The 23,933-nt window shown below is 39.5% G+C and overlaps 1 protein-coding gene across 7 annotated transcripts in view; it reads right to left on the bottom strand.

Annotated features, from left to right (window-relative positions):
* Cflar (CASP8 and FADD like apoptosis regulator) overlaps window positions 1-23,933 on the bottom strand; it is a 47,026-nt gene that overhangs the window by 6,859 nt on the left and 16,234 nt on the right. For 4 of the 7 annotated variants that reach the window (XM_074071386.1, XM_074071391.1, XM_074071387.1 and 1 more), the window contains 7 exons: window positions 21,189-21,606; window positions 19,106-19,211; window positions 17,936-18,071; window positions 16,779-16,855; window positions 14,264-14,318; window positions 8,517-8,566; window positions 7,678-7,759 (listed from right to left, as the gene is read on the bottom strand). In XM_074071386.1, the coding sequence (XP_073927487.1) occupies window positions 7,678-7,759; window positions 8,517-8,566; window positions 14,264-14,318; window positions 16,779-16,855; window positions 17,936-18,071; window positions 19,106-19,211; window positions 21,189-21,556 (874 nt within the window). In that variant the 5' untranslated portion in view covers window positions 21,557-21,606. Of the gene's footprint in view, window positions 1-7,677; window positions 7,760-8,516; window positions 8,567-14,263; window positions 14,319-16,778; window positions 16,856-17,935; window positions 18,072-19,105; window positions 19,212-20,286; window positions 21,149-21,188; window positions 21,607-23,933 lie in introns of those variants that run through there. The other 3 variants (XM_074071392.1, XM_074071390.1, XM_074071389.1) reach the window with 3 other exon arrangements.

Genomic DNA, 23,933 nt, shown 5'->3' with positions numbered 1-23,933 from the left:
CTGGAACAGCCCAGCTAAGCTGTTCCTAAATTCCTGATCCACAGAAACTATGAGAGATATAATCAGATTGATATTGTTGTTTTATGCAACTCAATTTTGGAGTGATTTGTATACATTGTTAGATAATAATTCATTAGGCAAGTTCTTTGACCTCTCCTGTCAGTAAAAGAGAATGATAATCATCACTACTTAAAACTGTATCTACATCACATTTCTCCTTTGGCCCACAATTAAGTGTGAAAAAAATGAATAATTATATCCTCTGAGAATGAAGAGACACAAACAAGGTGCTGATATCTTTTAGCCTATAATCAATAAGCATCATTATTAAGGAAATGGGGGACATGATTTGTAGGTTGCTGATAACTTCTAAATTCTGTATGGTAAAAATGGCCTAGCCACACTAACCCCAGCCATCTCTCACAGTATAAGCAAGGCTTCGGTGCCTAGAACCACTCCCAGGTTGGACATAGGACAGGACAATAAAAGAACCTGGATTAGGACAACTACTTCATTTCAAACACTTCCTTTCAGGACTCACATGTCCCTGTCATGGAGTCTTCTGTCTCTGGGGGGCAGAAGCAAACAGAGAAACACAAGATTCAAAGTTCTCTTGTTTACTTGTTTTCTCTGACTGGTTTACTTCCTACAAAACCCTCTCTCTTCACTGATAAATTCCCTTCCTTCTCAAAGTCCTTGATGGAAAGCTCACCAGGGTCTCTCTCCCAGGCTGACAGGCAGGGATGGGAGAGAGAAATGCCTTCTGGCTCCCTTCTATGTCTGGGCTCACTATGCAGCACTGTGCTGGCAACTGCGTGGTATAGGGAAAAAGAGAAAGCAGCCCCACAGAGATCCAAATTTAAGTCCCAGATCCTCCACTTCTACTCCTTAAAGGTCTCACCCTTGCCAGGTCTTAGCAGAAGGCTGACCTACACTAGCAGAGGGGCAAAGAAAGGGACGAGAATCTGTGATGTGATGGAGGGAGTATATTATAGAACAGAGGGGAAAAGCTAGGCAGAGTTGAAGCCAAAAACCCATGCAGGTCCCAAACACCACAAATAAGGACAAGAAGAACACTAAATCCAGGTGGGCCTTGGAACAGGACAGAGTAGCCCTTCAACATCCTTCTGGAAAATGAAGTTACTCAACAGACACAGCCTGAAGTCACTACAGCTGACATTTCCTATTAATGCCACATTTTCCTCTATTAGATGGTGATGTGGGGTGGGCAAGGATGCCAAATGGCATTTTCTACTTTCCTTCTTGGACCAGCAAGAACATACGTACAGTCCAGTCTAATTTATAGGATCAAGGGATGGTGACAGTGTGACTTTGAGTAAGTTACAGTCTCTGTTTATTCACCTGTAAAATGTGATTAATATTAATACCTAAACCATGATTTTCAAAAGGTATCTGTGACGATCCAATGAGATTTCTTACAAAGCCAGGCATAGTGGCTAAGGACCCAAGTGACTCACGAGGCAGAAATAGGAGAATCTCAAGTTAAGGCCAACCCAAGCAAAAAGAGTAGAAAGACCCTGTCTCAAAAAAAAAAAAAAAAAAAAGAAAGAAAGAAAAGCAGGTGAGAGAGGGCCAGAGGAGCAGCTCAAGTGGTAGAGCACTTGCCTAGTGTGCTTGAGGCCCTGAATTCAATCCCCAGCACTGTAAAGGAAAAAAAAATAGATACTTACAAATTGTAAGTATTTACTCAGTTATAAAGAATTAATTTTAATGAAGACAAAGGCAACCACTTCAAACTTATAAATTAGGGAGCCTGCAGTGCATTTCTCCATGGAAGATACCTCTGAAGATCTGGAGGGAGGTCTGCATATTCTAAACTGAAATGGGCTCAGGGCAGACAGACTGCATGTCCTGTGTATCATTTACTGCTGTGTCTTCACCCACAAATAGGGGAAGAAATACTTAAGGGCCGGATTTGGAAAACAGAACTTCAACAAAATGCAGAAGTTGTACTTCTTCTATTCACCCTGGAAACTCCACTTCCCTCCCAGCCCTAGCTCTGTGAATTACAATTACTCCTTAGGAAATACTTCCAGAAATGACTTTCTTCAGGTCCTGCAATTAGTACAGGGCTGCTAGTGGAAAGATCAAGGTCACTGATAGTATCAGGTTTAGAGACTATCGACCTGAAACCCAAAAAGCTAAATGGAATAAAATATCATAACCTCATTAATCTAGAATTCATTTTTATCTAAATGAGTGCATGCTTATCTTGACACTTCCTATGAAAAGGGGCCATTAAGTAAATAGAATAAATAAGATGGAATGCTTCACCAGTCTATTCACAATTGTTTCTTGATTACCGTTAATAAGCCAGGTACTAATTAATATAAAATACATCAGTGAAACACAAGATGGGCAGGATATTCTGAGTGGAAAAGGGAGTTCTGTATGCCTCATATGGGAAAGGCAAGGCTGACAAGGCTAAAGTAGGTTTCTTTATAGGAAGATTTCTCAGAGCCATTACTAGGTGGATATGCATTGTGAATCTGAGAGGGTAACAAACTGTGTAGCATTTCTCACGTTTACTTGACCCCCAAATGCATGTTTTACTAAGTTCCCCTTACTATCTTACAAAAAACACTTGGACAAGGGACACAGATCAAACACATAATATAGTTTCTGTCCTTCAAGGGGCTTACAATCTTGTTGAAGTAAGTTATAAATATACACGAATCAACAGCAGGCGTTGCAGAAAAGGTATCATTTAAGCTGGGGCCTGGAAAACCTTAAGAAAAGGTCTCCCAGGGGGAGGATGATGGTGAACAAAGACACAGACAAAAAAATAGTAAGGGGGTAAGGGCAGGACCTAAGCAGGACTTCCTGGCATATATCCAACTTTGCAGTGGTTCAGTTAGACCAACCAAGGCTTTATTGCACAATGCACAGCACGCAAAATTACTTTTTAAACATCTTATTTATAAAGCACACATGATTACTGGGAAGTCCTTCCAGACTAACTTGTACTTGGAGAATATAGTATCAGTGATAAAATGTCAATTGCATGTTGAGAGGTTTCTGGGTTACCCCAGACAGCCTAAATGCACTTTGTTCTTGCATATTAACAACCCCTCATCCACAATTCCAGAACCTCAGCAGCTTGGAAAACCTTAAGTACTTTTCCCCACCTCATTTTGTGGCAAACCCCTCCTGAAATGATGAAGTCTATCCCACTTAGTGTGACTAGCCATTCATTTTGCTCCTGAAATATTAACGCAGTTGATTATGGGGTGCCACCTGAATCCCACTGGAGTGTTTTATATATTATAGTATATAGTATCATTTTTTGTTTTGTTTTAGCAGTACTGGGGTTTGTACTTGCCAGGCAGTTGTTTTACCACTTGAACCACTTCACCAACCCAATGTCATCTTTCTAAACTCTAAAAACATCTAATTGCTTCATACAGCGCTAGTGGCTAAAACCTGTAATCCTAGCTACTTGGGACGCTGAGATCAGGAGGATAGAGGTTTCAGGCTAGGGAACTCATCTTCAAAAATTAACCAGAGCAAAAATGGACTGGAGGCGTGACTTATGAGAATCAACTAAAGTCAGGTCTTTTCCGTCAAAGGAGTTAATGTCTAACTGTCATTGTGTAAATGCCAGCTAACCCCCCGAATTTTGGCCTACGTGCTTTGTAAAATGGCTGCTTGACCCTACAAGGTTCTTGCAATCAAACAAAGAGCTGTTTATCACCAGATGTGCTAATCTCAGACTGGTTGCTTACCATCTAAAGTATCATTCCTTTGAGTACATCAACTCCTCCACTAACTACATTAGGCAAAATGTCAGCCAGTCCCCTATCTGCACGGGTCCTTGAGAAATCATTCTCTCACAGAGCTATAAACCATTAGTAATCCCTCTCTCATTGAACTGTAAAATGTCACTGTGTCAGAAAACCTTGCTCTTATCCCAAAAGATAGCTAGCCATGGAGTGCTGTGAGACCAAGTGTGAACCAGTCATCATGAGGGACAGAGGAGGTCTCCTCAGGCATATAACGTGGGTGGACTTCCCACCCATGTGTATTCCTCCCATTAGACTATGGTCTGTGGCTGTGCCCTCCTGCAGAAGTAAAACTTTTCTTTTTGTCTTGTTGAGCTGTTCCCGAGTGTTTCTTTGATCACTATTTGGGAATGGCACTTCTATCAGACTCAAGTGGTAGAGCACCTACTTTGCAAGTGCAAAGTCCTGAGTTCAAACCCCAGTCTCTCTCTCTCTCTCTCTCTCATTCTCACACACACACACACACACACACACACACACACAAAAACCTTCTAAATTCTGAAATACAAGGGCCTCCAACAAAGGACAGTGGACCTATAACTCTTATACAAACCCTAGATTTATGCCCGCTGTGAAGTATGAGCTTGCTAAGTGAAGTGGCACAACCTCTGAGTGATTCGAAATTCCATCAATGATGCGAGGCTTTCAAGTGAAAAATTGCTTATTCAAATACCCAGAAGGGGATGGGGAGAGTGCCTCACAGATTCCTGGTACTCTGCTCCCAAGAGGAAATCATCCTTAATAACGTGCTAATGCCATGAGAACAAGGAGGTGAAGCTCCACTCCCATTGCCCTCAAGTTGGTCAGAGCATTCACCTACCATTTTGGGTGTCACTTGCCACTGGTCTTTATAATTCATAAGCAGAGACCACAGTGGCTGCTCTGATCCCCCTAGTGGAAATTTTCCTACAAATGTTATTACAGGAGAATGCTACTCACTCAGGTTTCTGCCCATTCCATTAAAAGAAAAATCAGGAAAGGAAGCCAAAGAGTAGCCAAGGTCAAAGCATCTCCACTCTACTGGCTTCCGTGACTTCTGTTGTCCTGTTAGAAAAGGAAGCTTTTTTATACAAGATTACACAGGAAATTGCAGTGTCTTCTAGGAAATCTATGTATTACCAATGAAAAAGTACAAAAAAAAATGTTTCCCTTAAAATCTGCAAAAACCATCTTATTCAGGAGCCAAAATACAGTCAGAACCTTAGTCCAAGCCCCAAACTCCACCTGTCAGTGATGTGAGACACTTGCTTCTACGGCCCTCACAAGATCAAAAGGTCTAGCACCAGGATGGCCAGTCAGGGCCCAGGACAGCCAAGCTTTGAGGTTGCTGACAAGGATAACAGGACACCAAGGACTTACTCTTTAATTCTACTAAACTGACAACAATCCAAATCCCCAAGCTTGATGTCTACCTCAAGAAGATGTTATTGATTTCCGTAAGTATTCTTCTCGAGAATAAGTCATCAAAGAATGACCTTGCCTTTGTTCACGATATGGTCCTGAGACCAGACTCCACTTCACTGCCTCAATATGTCTTTACACAGGACCAAGTATGGTGCTCGGTATGTAATAGGTGCTCAATAAATGTTTACTGCACACAAGAAAGAATAAACCTGTAAATATTTAGGGGACTTGTTTACTCAGATAAAAGTCTCATTTTTTTGAGGATAAAAGGAAAAAGAGAGTCTTCTAAACTCTAAAGACACAAAGGAATAGTTTTAAAAACACACTGGTACTGGGAAAACTTATTCCTTATTCATTTGCTCAACAAATATTCACTTAGAGCCTATTTGCCAGGCACTCTTCCAGGTACTGGAGACACACAGTGAAGAAATGGATAAATGCCTCCAACCACCCTTGTGGGATTTACATTAAAGCAAAGTGGCTAAAAGCATTATCTTTAGAGACAAGCCTTCGAATCCCACTTCTATCAGTACTAGAGAAGTTAGGAAGGTAGTTTCTGTTGCTCATCTTGAAAATGGAAATAATTGTACCCATCTTACACTTTTATTTATGAGGATTAAGTGAGAATCAGTAAAGTACCTGGCATGGAGGGATTTTTAAAAAATTCTATATTCTTGGTGTCTACCACCCCACATTAGACTTATCATATCATGGCTAGTTTCTTTCAGAGCTCTTATTTCAGTTGGCAATTATTTTGTATATTATTGATGTCTGACTCTTGCACTTTTCCCAAATTGGCAAATTGTCAGAGTTAACTAGACAGAGGAAATTGCTGTAATGACTATAGGTGAAGCCCCTCGACTGCTAACAAGATGGAAAAGAAGAAATGAAGAGTTCTGTGCTTAATAATGACCACTTTCCACCAAAGCAGGATTCCAGTCTAGAGTCCTCAGTGAAGAATCCCCAGGAGGGGCGAAGGAAAGTGAAGAGCTGGAGACCTAGAGAGAGCATGTGCAAAGCTGAGACTCTGTCTTTCTACTTCCTAATAATTAATACCGGCCTAGTTTCAGCTAGGTAGATAAGTGGATACGGCTCATCTCAGCAGATGAAAAGCTCAATGCAATTTGAGTACAAGTATTTTTTCTTAAGCGTTGATTAGCTACCTGAGCCTGGAAGGTTTTATAAGTGGACTCCAGTCCAATTATTTGTTTTATTTCCAGAAGCAGAGAGGGCTTGAGTCAAAAGAGCCCTGATTCTCGGGGGAGGGCAGGCCAAGACCCACTCTAGTCCAGCAGGGCAATTACACAACCTCTTTTAAAACAGGAAATGAATCCTGAGAAGATACTTCTTTGTTCTTACATGGGCACTAATAGCTAAGAAGGAAAGGACACTTATCTATAGTTGAGGAGACAGCCTTTTTCACATCTAACCAAAAATAGGAAATGAGAAGGCAGAATCATATCTGAAATACTGGGAAATTCACTTTTGTATTTGCTAATTTGACCTTCTTTTAGAATCTCTTTTCATAAAAGTCCCCATGATAACATTTTAAGTGAGCCTAAAAGACTGTTCTGACTCATGCTACAAGGAAGTTTACAAGCAGGAAAACTGGAGCTATAATCGATCCGCTCAAGGAAAAGATAATTAAATGGAACAATATTCTACTTATCTAGTCTCTTCTCACTCTCTTTTGATGCATCACCAGTGATTCAGTTTGAGTCAGACATCCTACAACAACTGAGCAAAGAATCAATTCCGAGCCAAACAACGGTGACACACGAGTGGATCACAACTAAGTAAATGACAACAAATTTAAGTGACACAGAGCTCAGGCAATATCCAAAGCCCTCTAAGTGAATACAAATTTATCATACTTTTAATGTCCCTGAGGAAGCTTTCATCTCTAGGTAAACTAATGCAATCTGATAATATTGGAACCAGAATGTCTTCATTTATAAATGTTCCTTGAATCCTAGAACTGCTCCTTGCCACAGCATCCAATATGGATAGACACGGCTAACACACACCAACTTTCACACTTACACTTTGTGCCAGACACAATGCTACATGTTCCCCAAGTTCATTTCATTTCCTTCTGACATATGGCTGGACTAATTTATCCCTGTCCACTGCAGGAACCATGATTGAATTCTGACCAATAGAGTGCAGGTGGAAATGGTGCCTGATTATCACTTTCTCTAAAATCCTCTATGAGATCCTCCACCCATTCTGTCTTCCCTCATCCACCCACCAGACACAGAGGACCCTGAAGAAGACTTCAGGGCCTCAGAAGATGATGGAGCCAAAGCTTCCCCAGTCCAATCCATGCTAGACTATGACTTGGGTGAGAAATGAATGTCACAGTCTAATGTACTTTGTTACATCAGCTAGTGTTGATCACCCTGATTAATTCAACTAGTCTGTTTCGTGATCCCACTGTGGGACATTAATCTGCAGCCTCCACACCTACCTGCATCATTGCCAATGCAATCAATTATCAAACAGATTCCTAGGGGCTTGCTCTGCATTCTGTATCTCTCTTGAGGTATGTGCTGGAAAGAAAGGCAGGGATTGTTAGACTCTGAACACTGTTCTTTTCCCATAACTTCCCACTCATGCACTATCTCTTCTTTTGGATTTCCTTAAACTGACATTTCAGGACTGGAGGTGTGGCTTAAGCTGTAGAGCACCTGCTTTGTAAGTGTGAAGCCCTGAGTTCAAACCCTAGTCCCACCAAAAAAAAAAAAAAGACTTAAACTGACATTTCTCATGAATATCAAATTTTTCCCCAATTAAGCTCACATGCTTACAACAAATGAGATATTTCCATTTTTGCCTGATTTTAACGAAAATTATAGTCTCTTTACATGTGTCTCAACTTTGCAAAATAAAGATAGTTTTGAAAAGATGGATCATATGTTACCATAGTAACCTAAAGTAGAAACAAGTGATATCTTTACAAACTATGTACAAATGGAGGCCTTCTATTGCCTCTTTTTAAGGAGAAGAGGTATCGATCCAAGGTTCAGTGTAGTGTCACTGTCTACTTATATGCTCAAAAATCATTAGTTGAAGACTTGCCACTTTGGAATTTCCCTGCTCTCCAAAGTTCATTAATGCAATCCACTTTAACATTTTTCTCTTTGCTACATTCATGGTTCTCTGGTCTCAGGAGAACAACACTCAAGGCATCCCACTATTACAAAAATTCTTAATGAACAGGTTTTTTTTTGTTTTGTTTTTAAGAAGTCAGTGTTCTTGAAAATACTGTGCATATAATAAAATACCAAATCAGATCATTTATTTTACCTTGGGCAAAAAAGCTCCTGATTCCTGAATGGATGTCTTCACTGGTTTTCCTGGGGGATGAGAGAAATCATTTACAAAGTGGAAGTAGAACTAAGTCCACCCCCATCCTGGCTGAGTTTCTTTACATCACACACTGTTCTCATTGCCTATTTTCTTCAGCTACCTCTTCTTTCTCCTGCTGTACTCAGCCTGAAAGTTCCAACCTCACACTAAAGAACCTGACTAACAAGAAAGCTTAAGTGCCCATGCTATGTGAGCGATATGTAGGAAAACTGCTCAAATACAAGTGAAAGAAGGCTACCCTTTACCCTTCTCCAGATGGAGGCCAGGTAGCTGGCTTTCTTACACAGGTGGCTTTCCTACACATGCTAAACCTGTGGACAATACCTGAAGGAACAGACTTAAAGTGCAGAAAAGGAAAGCTTAGGTGTGTTTGTTATGGATAGAATAGATGACCAAGCTTTTCACAGACCAGTGGTGCTGGGAGATGAGAAAATAAAATGGCAATAGCAAGATAAGGGACAGTGAGCCTGGCAAATGTTGATAGGCCTATAGCATATGTTTGCTAGATTAACATGACTTTATTAATATGTAGAGGAACCACCCATTTTGAAGCCATAAAGGGATTAGCAGTATCACTCACTGTGATCTTAGGCAAACAACTTCATTGGGTCTCATAGGCTTATTAATCTCTGAGCTGAAATACTTTTATCTACCTTACAAAACTGCTACAAAATAAGAAATAATATCTAGAGACAAATTGCAGTATCAGTAAAGTTTGGAAGAAATGAGCACTTTCAAATACTAATACTGTACAGATTAAACTAATCTTAATTAATTATTTGGGGGGAGACTTGGGTTTGAACTCAGGGCTTCATGCTTGCAAAACAGTTGCTCTACTTCTTGAGCCACACCTCCAGTGTATTTTGTTCTGGTTATTTTTGGAGATGGGGAATCTCATGAACTATTTCCCTAGGCTGGCCTCAAACCACAATCCTCCTGATATCAGCCTCCCAAGTAGCTAAGATTACAGGTGTAATCCACTGATGTCTGGCTAGATGAACCAGTCTTTTAAAAAGGCAATTGTCTAGCCTCAAAAAAAATCAAATACCTAGGTGTAAACCTAACAAAGGATGTGAAAGACCTCTACAAGGAAAACTATACACTTCTGAAGAAAGAGATTGAGGAAGACTATAGAAAGTGGAGAGATCTCCCATGCTCATGGATTGGTAGAATCAACATAGTAAAAATGTCTATACTCCCAAAAGTAATCTACATGTTTAATGCAATTCCCATCAAAATCCCAATGACATTCATTAAAGAGATTGAAAAATCTACCGTGAAATTTATATGGAAACACAAGAGGCCACGAATAGCCAAGGCAATACTCAGTCAAAAGACAATGTTGGAGGTATCACGATACCTGACTTCAAACTATATTACAAAGCAGTAACAATAAAAACAGCATGGTACTGGCACAAAAACAGACATGAAAACCAGTGGAACAGAATGGAGGACCCAGATATGAAGCCACACAACTATAACCAACTTGTCTTTGACAAAGGAGCTAAAAATATACGATGGAGAAATAGCAGCCTCTTCAACAAAAACTGCTGGGAAAACTGGTTAGCAGTCTGCAAAAAACTGAAACTAGATCCATGCATATCACCCTATACCAATATTAACTCAAAATGGATCAAGGATCTTAATATCAGACCACAAACTCTAAAGTTGATACAGGAAAGAGTAGGAAATACTCTGGAATTAGTAGGTATAGGTAAGAACTTTCTCAATGAAACCCCAGCAGCACAGCAACTAAGAGATAGCATAGATAAATGGGACTTCATAAAACTAAAAAGCTTCTGCTCAACAAAAGAAATGGTCTCTAAACTGAAGAGAACACCCACAGAGTAGGAGAAAATATTTGCCAGCTACACATCAGACAAAGGACTGATAACCAGAATATATAGGGAACTTAAAAAACTAAATTCTCCCAAAACTAATGAACCAATAAAGAAATGGGCAAGTGAACTAAATAGAACTTTCTCAAAAGAAGAAATTCAAATAGCCAAAAAAACACATGAAAAAATGCTCACCATCTCTAGCAATAAAGGAGATGCAAATTAAAACCACACTAAGATTCCACCTCACCCCTGTTAGAATAGCCATCATCAGCAACACCACTAACAATAGGTGTTGGCGAGGATGCGGGGAAAAAAGGAACCCTCTTACACTGTTGGTGGGAATGTAAACTAGTACAACCACTCTAGAAAAAAATTTGGAGGCTACTTAAAAAGCTAGACATTGATCTACCATATGATCCAGCAATACCACTCTTGGGGATATACCCAAAAGACTGTGACAAAGGTTACTCCAGAGGCACCTGCATATCCATGTTTATTGCAGGACTATTCACAATAGCCAAGTTATGGAAACAGCCAAGATGCCCCACTACTGACGAATGGATCAAGGAAATGTGCTATCTATACACAATGGAATTTTATGCAGCCATGAAGAAGAACGAAATGTTATCATTCGCTGGTAAATGGATGGAATTGGAGAACATCATTCCGAGTGAGGTTAGCCTAGCCCAAAAGACCAAAAATTGTATGTTCTCCCTCATATGCGGACATTAGATCAAGGGCAAACACAACAAGGGGATTGAACTTTGATCACAAGATAAAAGTGAACAGCACACAAGGGAGGGGTGAGGATAGGTAAGACACCTAAAAAATTAGTTAGCATTTGTTGCCCTCAACGCAGAGAAACTAAAGCAGATACCTTAAAAGCAACTGAGGCCAATAGGAGAAGGGGACCAGGAACTAGAGAAAAGGTGAGATCAAGAAGAATTAACCTAGAAGGTAACACACACACACAGGAAATTAATGTTGAGTCAACTCCCTGAATACCTATCCTTATCTCAACTAGCAAAAACCCTTTTTCCTTCCTATTATTGCTTATACTCTCTCTTCAACAAAATTAGAGATAAGGGCAAAATAGATTCTGCTGGGTATCGAGGGGGTGGGGGGGAGAGGGAGGGAGCAGGGTGGGTGGTAAGGGAGGGGGTGGGGGCAGAGGGGAGAAATGACCCAAGCATTGTATGCACATATGAATAATAATAATAAAAAAAGGCAATTGTCAATATTCTTTAAGCCAACATTCTGCTTCTAGAAATTTTAAGGAAGTAACAGAGCAAGAGTGCAAAACTGTATGTCAAAAATGTCTGCCAAATGACTGTTTTTAATGGCCCAGACTAGAAAGACCTAAAAGTCCATCAACACTATGATACATATAATGGAATACTATGTGATGTTAGAAAGGAAAAGAGAGATCTTTATGTATTTGACAAAAAAGGATATGCAGGGTATAGTAAATAAAAATGGATTATTAAATAATATGCATAATATTGACTTTACATATTAAAAATATTAAATGCACATTTTCATACATATAAAAATGGCATTCGAAATCCATAGGTTCTGCATCTGTAGATTCAACCAACAAAGGACCAAAAATTACATCTGTACTAAAACATGAACAAACGTTTTTTTCTTGACCTTGTTCCCTAAACAATAAAGCATAACAACTATGTACATAGCATTTACATTGCATTAGGTGTTATACGTAATCTAGAGGTGATTTACACAATAGGAAAGGATGTGAACAGGTTATATACAAATATTACACCATTTTGTATCAGGGACTTGAGCATTTGCAGATTTTGATATCCACGGGGAGTCTGAAACCAATCCCCGACAGATACTTAGGGACAACTGTACGAGCTAAACATAAGAGTCAAGAGGTAGATAAGTCAAACATTAGCAGTGACTATCTCTGATATTTAAAAGTAAGAGGAAATATCACTTTTCCTTTTTATATTTCAGCAATCATTGTTTTAACAGAACAAACAATTGCTACTTGGGAGGTAGAGATCAGTAAAATCAGGAAGCCAGCCTGGGGAAAATATTAGTGAGACCCCCATCTCAACCAATGAAAGCTGGACACGGTGGCAGAGGCTTGTCATCACAGCTATGCAGGATGCATAAATAGGAGGATCATGATTCAGGCTGGCCCTGACATAAAGCAATACCCTATATGAAAAGTAACTAAGGCACCTGCCTAGCAAACACAATGCCCTGAGCTCAAATCCCAGTACCACCAAAAAAGAAAAAGAACAAAAAACCCCACAAAATAACCTATTTGATATGCCTAGCCCAGTGTAAAGCATTTAGCAAGAGCTTACCAAATTGTAGTTATCACCATCATCATAATCTTTCAACTGAAATCTAGTTGGAAGTCCAAAGTAATATGAACATTTCGTTTGATTATTTTAAACTTCTATTAAATTAAGGTCAATTTATCAGAATGCTTCTTCTTTTATTAAGTGAGTAAGCCAAGTCCAGGCAAAAGCAAGGAGGTGGCTCTCCTAACAGGATCACCAGGTGTGTTACTTATCTCACCTAGAATTATGCTTAATTTGGATCAGGAAGCCAATGAAAAGGACCCCATTTGATTTTAATTCCCAGGCATTTCTACCCAGGCTCCTATTTTCTCTTTAAACAGTTTTCAGAATTCTAATTCTTACCACTGTTTTAAGAAACATGCTGTCAATTCAGGAATAAATTTGATTCTCAACAGCTTTTGCTGGAGAGCAGGATATTAGGTAGAGAATGACAGGCGTGAGCAGCTCCATCTGCCTACTCTAGGCAAATGCTTCTCATTTTCCAGGCACACACACACACACAGGCTGAGTCATAAGATACTGGCCTGCCACACAAACAAGGCTTCCATCAGGCCACTGCCCACTCAAAATGGTCCCCTACCACACACAGGATAAATTCTATGATCCTCGGATAAGCCTGCAATCTTCCACAGCAGCTATCAATCCTTGCTCCCTGGTGTCTTGAAACACAACCATCTACCTCCTCACTGTAAGGCTGAGTCTCAGTCCTCACTTCAGGGAGGTCTCAAGACAGCAAAGAAATAAACCTTTTAAAAATGATGTTATAGGATCAAGTGCTGATGTTTTTAAAGAGAAGAGAGAGACCATGTGGGTTGAAACAGCCAATTTTTAATCACATGTTTTCTTTCTTTTTAGGAGAGGGAGGATATATTCTGCAGAGTATCCAGACACATTAAATGGACTATAAAACAAAAGCCTATTAATCTTTCTTCTTCCTGCTGCTGGATATTTGGTTTAGTTTGGTTTATTATCATGACTGGATTAATGTTTAACATGACTTGGTTATAGTTTTATCTCATGTATATTTATATATATATAATATAAATACATTAAATATATGCATTTCAGACATCTATATACAAGTCACATCTCTTAAAAATATGGCAAAGATTATGTACCTGTGGTATTCAAATTTAAGTTAGCTAGCTCAACAGGTAACTAGAAATCCAATGAATACATTTTAAGAGTTTAAATGCTTTTTAAGAGCTTAGTTAGAATATGGAGATAAATGGCAACTTTCATTTTTTTGACAATGCAGTCACACTTTGTTGGCCAGGATGGTTTCAACTCCTAGGCTCAAGTGATAGTCCCACCTCAGCCTCCCAAAAGAAGCCTGGTCTGCAAGTGTGGACCACTGCAGCCAGTGGGCTGGGGATCAAACCCAAAATCTCACACATACTAGGCAAGCACTCTACCACTGAGCTATACACCAGCCTCTGCAACATTTTTTACTTAAATTATCAAGCATTTATAAAGAATGAATATAAAGAAAAGTTGGTCTTACTTTGAATGTTAGGGTGTTCCACAAGTCTTCGTTCTTTACTTTTCCCATTCTGGAGCTTCAAATATAAGGAATAAGATCATACCCTTTAGGGTTTTTTTTTTCAGGAGCACATGACATTACACCTCTTTAAATATCTGAGTAGGATTCTTACCCAGGAAAAAAATTTAAATATCACATTCACAGTTATCCAGAAAAGAATAGCAAGAACTATTAACTCTATAAATCCCATATTACCTTGTCAAAGAACAAGGAAACCTTTCCTTTTACAAAATGTAAATAGGATGAAAGCATAAATATGCTAAGCTTAGCATATGAAAATGTTTAAAAACAGCTCAATAAAACCAGATGTTATAGTACAGCATATTTGCTGTGATAACTCCAAGTTAGAGTAAGCTATTGGAACATGAAATTGACATTCAACCTATCCTTTGAACATAAGGGCAAAGTACAGCATGGCTAAGAGTGCAAGACATACCTGGTTGTGAGTCCTGATTCTGCCACTTACTAGCTGAGCAAGTTATTTAATCTCTGTTTCCTCATCTGCAGAATGAACATAGTAACAGAGCCTACCTCAGAGGGTTTTATGAGGATGAAATGTATGCGAGTACTCAGCTCCATGCCAAATGCATGGAAGTACTTAATAAATACCTAATTATTGCTTTTCTAGAATTGCTTAGCTACATATAAGCCATGTATGGGCCTGATTCTGGGTAATAAAGAATTCTGATAAACCTCTTCTGAAGGTTAGAGTAGGATTAATCAGAGAATGAAAAACTGAACTGGTCCTTTCTCTTCTCAGATGGCCTGTGAAAGGTACACATACCATTTACTGTTAACCATTTTATACACTGTTTATACACATACTATATACTGTTAACCAATATATACATATTTCAAATGGCACCTCACCTCTGAAACAATCTAAGCCAAAGAGAGTACACTATCCATTAAGTCATGACTGCAGTTTATTAGATACAGCACTGCATAGTAGGAGGAGCAGGGACTGGGCAGACCGACAGTAGGTGGAGGTGAACAACAATTTAGTATCCTTTAGGTCTAACTTTCCTTATTTTGTGCAGTGAGTGGGTAGGAGAGTACAATCCTCAACATCTACTTTAGCTCTGAAATTCTGTTTCTCAGTGGTTATCTCTTACAGCTCATATTCTCCAAGAAACTATTCATGTAATAGGAGTAGTTAGTGCTTTCATCACATGCTTTTATGAAAGGGTTTATAATTTAGCCACAAAATTGTCTAGTGTAAGTCCTCACTACAAATTCCACATGACTTTAGATGAGGATAAGAACAAGAGTTCACCAAGATTCTTCTTCTCAAGATAAAAGATTAACTAAGAAACAATTCTGTTGATACTTTGTGTACTACATACTACCAATGTAACAACCATAGGTGACTATGTGACATTTATGTTCGTGAACTAGAAAAAAATAATTTGTTTCATCACTTAATAACAAAAATTTTTGCTAAAATTATTAAATCAAGCTCAGTAAAAAGCAAATGCACAGAGAGATAAGTATGAGGTATTTATTTTGCACTGTTTGTAATTACAAAAGATCAGAAGCAATAGTAATAGATACATATCAACAAGAAAGAGCTAAATACATTATGATACATGCAGAAAATGGAAATCAGTCAAAGTAATGATGAGAGGTAGGCCCACATGAATCATACAGAACAATTTCCAAGAATTTTCAACCTGGTATGCTACCATTTATACAAAAGAAAAATGGATTATATATATGTAGACTGTCTCTGAATGGTTACAGAAGAAATTGGTTAACAACAGCTGCCTCATGAAAAATGAACTCAAAAGTATTGTGAGGTAGGAAAAAAGCACTTTTAGAACCTCTTTTACTACATTTAAAAATATTTTTTCAATAGGCACATCTTATCCATGTTTATTTAAAAAGCTGAATCTTCAAAGAAACAAATGAATGAACAATGAAAAAACATGTGCAACTATCCATATAGAAATACATTTTAACACCCATAGAAAAGAGACTAGAGGGAAATATCTCAAAATATTAAAAGAAAGGTTGCCTTTGGACAGCTGAATTACAGGATTATTTTCCTCCTCATGCATTTCTCTGTATTCTCCAGATAAATCCATGAACATTTCTTAACGTTCATAAGAAATTATACATATTTTTAAAACAAATACACATTTCTATCCCAATTTGTTCAGATATTAAAGCATTCAGTATTTAAAGGATTAAAGTTATGAGAACATATATTTTGCTACTAAGGCGCTAAACTAGCCAAGTGCTGGTGGCTCACACCTATAACCCTAGCTAGTAGGGAGGGTGAGATTAGCAGGATTGCAGTTCAGTGCCAGCCCAGGAAAACAGTTCCCAAGATACCATTTCCAAAATAACCAGCACAAGATGGACTGACGGTGTGGCTTAAGCACGAAGCCCTGAGTTCAAACCCCATGCTGAAAAAAAAAAAAAGCTCTGAACTCTGTCACGCTGGGACTCCATACATTTGCTCCAGACTCACCCTTGAAGGATCCTTGAGACTCAAGCTTGGGAGAGATGTTTGGGAAGAATTCATATAACTTGTTTCTGCTCCTTGAACTACAAAAACAGAAGGGAGGTACTGAGTTAAAATTTATAAATTATTATCAAGTGAATCTTCAACAATGGTTCAGTCCAAGGTCAATCACCATCTTTCAAAATACCCTAACCTTTCCTGCCACCTACTCAAATTCAGAGTATTAGATCAGATTATTCTTTTACCAAATGAACTAAAAAATTCTAATTCTAGTTTATAAGTCATTTAGAGTATGAGAGAGTAGAGGAGTGCTCTGTAGAAGAGTGGATCTCAGCCATGACCTTTAGGTAATGACCTGCTATCAGATGCAAATTGAGGGAGAGGTTAAAAGACATTAAAATGGGTAGTGTGAGGGAGAAGGCCAGTGGTAGCCTAGTCCCCTTATTAAGGAAAAAAAATCAAAAGTGACCTTTTCCACGAGGAAGTTGGTGAAATTTGGGACCATTCAGGGCAGCTATGGGACCCCAGTGACAACAACCAGAGATGATGGTGATCATCAGCTCAAATAATGAAGCCAGGCAGCAGGATTCAGCATACACTTAAAAGTCCTGAATGTCCACAGCTTTGCCAGCCTGTGAAAATGGGGACGCAGACCTTTTCTCAAAGGCTAGAATGTTAAGAACCAGTTGGCAGCACTTTGCAGAAAGCTAAAACTGAGGTGGTGATACGGGGAGCAGGAGATCTACCGATGGAGTTGGCAGATCTGGAATATGAAGGTTATAAGGGGGTGTGATTGCTAGCCATAGGCTAGAGGGGGCTGTGGACATTCAGGTTCCATTCCATCCACCCATCCAACAAATGAATCTTTACCAACCATTCCTACTGTGCACAGAGCAAATATATTACAATCTTTTGTGGTTTTTTTGGGGGGTGGTTCTGGGGTTTGAACTCAGGACCTCACACTCCCTAGGCAATTACTTTACCAGTTGAGTCATGCCAAGAGTCCTGACACAGTAAATACTTTAGAAAACTGACTGGCCAAAATTCTTCTTACCTCAGCTGGGGGCATAGCTCAAGCGCTAAAGAGCTTGTCTAGCAAGCATGAGGCCCTGAGTTCAAACCCTAGTACTGTCAAAAAGAAAAAGAAAAGAAATTCTTCTTACCAGACTGCTGGTACTTTTGAATTTTTGTCTTCAGGTCTATTCTGTGAATGTTCTTTAGGCATTTTTCTAATAAATTCAATTGATCTGAAGCAATCAGATTCCGTTTCTCCAGTTCAATCACCAGATCCAAGAAACTCTAAGAGAGTCACCAACAAGAAACAAATATGAGTGGAGTTGACTGATAAGCACCCCTAATATGAATCCCAGACCATGTGATTTATAACAGCAAGAAAATGTGAAACGATGAACTGTTTCAGTGACCCTCAGTGATCCTAATCCAGATATCTCTGTCTTCAAAAAATTATCCTTCTGAATCTGACTCAAAAAAGGAAGTGATGTCAATTCCTTTGGTTATTAACTTGTTTCTAGGTTGGGGACAGACACATGGGCTGTTTTGTGTCATCGAGGAGTACCACGAGGGCTAGGTGCATGACTCTAGTCATAGAGCACCTGCCTAGCAAGCATGAGGCCCTGAGTTCAAACCCCAGTACTGACAAAAAAATTTTTAAATAAAAAAAAAAAGAGCAGGACTGAAAATAAACTCGTGTTCATTCTCTCCCAAAAGGTCAAGCTGGTATTATATTAAACATCCTAAGATCTTCCCTGGAAAAAAAAAAAGAGACAGAAGGTAGATGGAGAAAGTTTTTATGTGAAAAACCCTAGTGATTCAGTCTTAAAGTACTTAAACTATGTTAATCAATAGACATTCCAACTCATTCTGACTCAGGGTTGTAGAGAGGTGAAATTACAAGAAGGTTTAGTATTTTGCTATTCATTTACTTCTAGTCACAGGGATTGTGAAAAAACTATATTTCAAAACCAGATAGGACAAGAGTAGATTCCCACTTCCTACTTCTCTACTCAGCACAAGCATTTGAGACTTCCTAACTTTCAAACCAGGAGAGCCTGGTCTTTGAATTCTATAGAAATAAGGATCAAATCTAAGGATGAAAGAAACACCCAAGATAACACTGGAAGATAGCATCACCCTATTTTTTCTCACTTCCGAAACCAATACTCTGGGTGTCAATGTCATGAAAAAAACACCCAGATGTCTGACTCCCACTAACATGGGAGCAAACTGTCTGCTTTCCTCTTGCCATACAATAAGGAGCAGCCTCTCACTTCTGATAGGCTCATGAGAATAGGAACGAAGAAAAGAAAACTCACCTTATCCTTGGCTGTCTTGCCTCGGCCTGTGTAATCCTTTGTGAGGAAAATTAGTGAGGACACATCAGATTTATCCAAATCCTCACCAATCTCCATCATCAACACCCTGAAAAACAGACAAGTTTCTTTAGTAAACTTTAGATAAGGGTCCTAATTAGAACTCCAAGAACCCATGCCTCCTCTATGTGAACAACTGGTAAAAAGACTAGTTCCTGCCCCCCCTGAAACTATGTTCTCCTCTCCATAAAACAGAAAGCTTAGATTTCCTCCCCCAGGAAGAGATCTTAAGGGAAATCAAAAAAGGAAACTTATTCTTTGCCATTTTTAATAGGACATGGTAACTTCCTTTCCAACTAACAGCTCTGAAAAACAACTAAGAGAATAGAAATTTCCCTTAAAAATCCCCTAGTAGTGAAATTAAGATTCCAAATGAATTTCATAACTAACATGAAAGACAGAAATAGAACTTAGAGTGGACTTGTCTTTTCTGCATAACAAGCTCCAGGCGATGTTGATCCAGGAACCTTGATCCAGGAACAGTACTTTGAGTCAAGATTGTAAATTAAAGAAACCCCTGAGATAATCCTGGCCCTCATATGAATTCAAAGGGCAAAAGGCAGCTAGCTGCCTTGTGGAGACTCTGACTTGAGATGTCCACAAAGGTCCTCTTATACCAGCTGGAGCTGCTATCCCATTTCACCAGGGCTCCTGGGATACCTTGTCATTAGAATTGCTACCATAATACTGTCATCATTCCTTAGAAAGTTGCTTTCCCAGGCCTTAAGAGTCTTAGAGATGGGAGACTCTTCACTCATTTTGCCCTGGAGTTTACCAAAATACCTAGCACGTAATGATATACAATGAAGCCTGCTGAGCAGATGGAAAAATGAATTTAGCACTCTGCTTCAACTGCAACCTGTCCTCCAAAGGCCTGACATTCCATCTCCACTCAGGAAGAGAGGACCCTAAACTAGTCTCAGGAACCCAGCCAGTGCTTCCCCAAGTGTGTGAGATTAACTGACATATGATGGTTGGAAAATGATTGAGATTAACAACAGCGTAGAGTGCTTCACTGTTTTACAAAGTACTTCCTGCAATAAAATATCACAATTGACGCTCCCAGCCTTGTGAAGCTGGGTGTTACTACTCTTGGCTTCATAAGTAGGAAGCAAAATCCATACCAAGGTTAATGATTGGCTTGGCCTTCCTGGACAACTTGTCTGTCTGAGACTTAAGACAGGCCTCCCAACCTCAATACTCAACACTTTCCAAAGTGTTCAGCTCTCTTGAAAATAGTTCTTAAAAATACACACCATTTCAAAATATATATTATTGGTAGAACAAAAGACTTAGTGACCTGGAGAAAAACAAAACAGTAATTAAAAGGAGAAAGCTCTCTTCTTCTCCCCCCAGAAAACTCAGTCTTTCCTGTGACTTCTGTGTCCTTTCAAGCATTTAAAACATACAGTGTGAATAGGAGGATGTTTGACTTTGAAGGCTGTTTGAATTTAGGAGACATCAGTGGCCATTCCCTCTTCAACCTGAAGGGGGCTTGGAGGTGGTTAATTTAAGAGCTTTTTAATTTGGGTTCCCCAGAACCTCCAGAGGAGGGTGGGACCTGTGGAAGGACAGCAAGAAGGAAGTCCTCCTGGCTAAACATTGTCAGCAGGAAAAAAACTGATTCTACAAATATAGGAAGAAGACTGTCAGACTTGTCATTTCCTTTCTTATTACTGGAAATTGCCAGAATGACATCACAGAAAATCAGCTAGCAAACACCACTGACAGTTCACCACTGTCAGAGGCTGGCAAAAATTACTAGCTCTTAGTTGTTCCTATCTTTCTTCCTTTTTTGTTATTCTGTCCTTCAGGCAAGCACAGACCATCTGTCCTTTACACTTTCATTATGATCTTCTACCCAATTCTTTCAAAGGAATGAAGTGATACCAGATGGCAGTTGGAACAGAGGGGAGAAAGAGGAATGTAATTGCCCTTCTTACTGTCCCTTTTTGTCTTTCAGTAGAGTCTAGATCTCCTCACTCCCTCCCACCAGTGCAACCTGGGGAAGAACTGATAAAATTACCTATAATCAGAAACAAGATGAGGGTGCCTGTGCAGGTGGGCCTCCACTGCTGTTTTGTCCATCTTCAAGATCTTTTTAAGCAGATCAAATCGCCTCACTCTGTAGAGCAGCTCAGCCAAGTCCACCATAGACAGCTTGCCTCTTTCACTTAAAATATCCAGGAGCTCCCTCACATTAGGTGGAACTTTGTCTGCAGCAACATCCCGGCACAAGAAAAGCATCACCTCCTTCTCATCTTCATCGAGTGCCTCTTCCACCTGATGGATGACCTCGGCAGACACCTGGCACAGTGCCATGCTAAGGAACTGCAGTGACAAAGCTCCAATCCACTCAGTAGACAGCCATAAGTCATGAAGAGTCAACTTCATTTCTGAGGACTTTCTTCATTTCTTTCAAAGTTCTTTCCAATGGAAGAGTTCTGTAGTTAGAGAGGAGGTTTTTTTAAATCCTCTTATCAAAGTAATTTATGTCTGAGGCTCTTCCTTTCTTGCTGGTCTCCCAAACTGAGTAGATTAAATTCGTATTTTTAAATCTATAGAAGAGGATCCTCAGTACATGAAGCCCAAAAGCAAGACTGATCCAAATACCAATTGAGGCAGAAGAAACCCCACATGTTCAAGGAAATGAAACCAAAGGCAAAATTATCTCCAAAAAAATCCCACATGGTTCTCTGAATTTTTCAAAATGTAAAACAGAGTAAGGGGAAAATCACAATAATGATGAAGTTACAATGAGTGACCTCGGAAGGAAGAGCAAAAAAGCCCAATGACTAAGCAAGTGACTCAACTAGAAAAACTGGTGTCACAAGGGTTAACTTCCACTTTTAGTTGTCCTATCCACATGGGCTTGGACAAATGTGGGTCTAGATCAAAGGCACCCTTTCTGCAGGGTATCATAAACAAGGAGAATAGGAGGCTGGGTGTGGTGGCTCAAGCTTATAATACTAGCTACTTGAGAGGCAGAGAACAGGAGGATCGCAGTTGAGGCCAGCCCAGGCAAAAAGTTCATGAAGCCACATCTCAACCACAGGCATGGTGGTATGTGCCTGTCATCCCAGCTATGAGGGTAAGCATAAATAGGAGGACCACAGTTAAGGCCACCCCAGGTATAGAGCGAGACCCTAACTCAAAAATAACCAACTCAAAAAGGGATGGTGCATGGCTCAAGTTGGTAGAGTGTCTACCTAGCAAGCCAAGGCCCTGAATTCAACCCTGCAGTCCTGCCTCCCCCAAAAAATAGGTTTTTGTCCTTATCCACACCCAATTTCTAGTTTCTCTCTCATTTTAACACCCCTCACTTGCAACTGTAGGCTTGCTGTCACACCCAGAGCCTCAGGCCCTTTCACCACTTCATCACGAATGTCCAGAGGGCCTGTGAGCAGGGCTGAGCAATGACCTTGTTAGGTTTTTATCAGGTCTGCATACCCTGAGCCCCAAGGAAGTGCAGAAGCTCCTGACTCTCACACACTGCTATGTGGCAACAGTGGCCATCAGAGTTCCTGATGATATCAACGGAAGTGGAACAGAAGATCTAGGGGGATGATCTCACTCCTGGAGTAGAGTCTGGGTGGGAGGGATGTGGAGCTCATGGCATAGGTGTGTTCTTAACTACTTCCACTGGAACTCATTTTTTTCTTCAAAGCTTACGTTGCAAATGGTGCTCACTGCCTACTCCACTTTGAAGTTTCATAGCTATACTTTACATTAAATCAGCTCCTGTGTTCTGGGCAAGGGCCTTATCTATTCCCATCAGACAATATTCAGGTTAAAATCTCATCTTAAAAGAATTAGAAAAAACTCTATCTAAGTTACTAATGGTTCTTTTGTATTTGTGTATAATTATACTTATATATTTATCTAGTGTTGGTATAGCTGTGTCAATCCTATGCCCATTCATCCAAACATCACTTAAATAGAGCTACTTATGAGTAACTGCAGAAGTGAAATACACTAAAATGATTACTCAGAGTAGAAAACTGGTACTAGGACTATTTTATCTTTTTTATCAGAAAGCTGAATATGAGTTTTATGCGTTTCAGAAAGTAAAAAATCTATACTCCATTCACAGGCTAACAACAGTACTTTAACCTAACTGCTAAAAAGTCACAGCTTTGTTAATAGATGTTGTTATAAATTAGCCTATAAAATATTTACATGCACTAGAAGAAATAAAATAAATAACAGAGGAAAATTAAATAAAAGGTCATTAAACACATGAGTAAGAAATATCCAAATTTACCAGTTATATTTGAAAAAGAACCAAACTACTAGAAATGAAATGCTTAATTCTTTATTTTTAAAGTCTCTAACTTTTGAAATTCACAATTATAAATGACATAACAATGCCATGGGTTGGCATGGCTTGAAAACATTATCTGCTCAGTTCATTTTCTCCCACCATTTTACCCACAACTGCTTTCTGCCTGTCACGCACACTCAGCAAGAGCCTTATCGTGCTGTTTTCCCTCTGTACTAATGCGGGCATAGTTTGGCAGCAAAATCCAAATTACTCAGGGTTAGCATCTGGCACATGGAGAGAAAATATTTAAAGAAAAATCCAGCTCCTCATGGAGAACCAGGCCACCTAGATGCAGAAAATGTCAGTGCCCAATGGTGGCGTAGTATTGGAGGCAGATAATTGTGGCTACAGGTGTTAGGCACTTGAGAAAGAAGAGCATAGAAGGGAGAGATTAGGCTAGACCCCAAACAATGAATATTTGGTTGAGGTTTCTTTTAAACCCATACC

This window comes from Castor canadensis, chromosome 4 (genome assembly GCF_047511655.1).
Source record: "Castor canadensis chromosome 4, mCasCan1.hap1v2, whole genome shotgun sequence".
Classification (NCBI taxonomy): Eukaryota; Metazoa; Chordata; class Mammalia; order Rodentia; family Castoridae; genus Castor; species Castor canadensis.
Note: the sequence above shows the minus strand (reverse complement) of the source record. Positions and strands in the feature narration are given on the sequence as shown.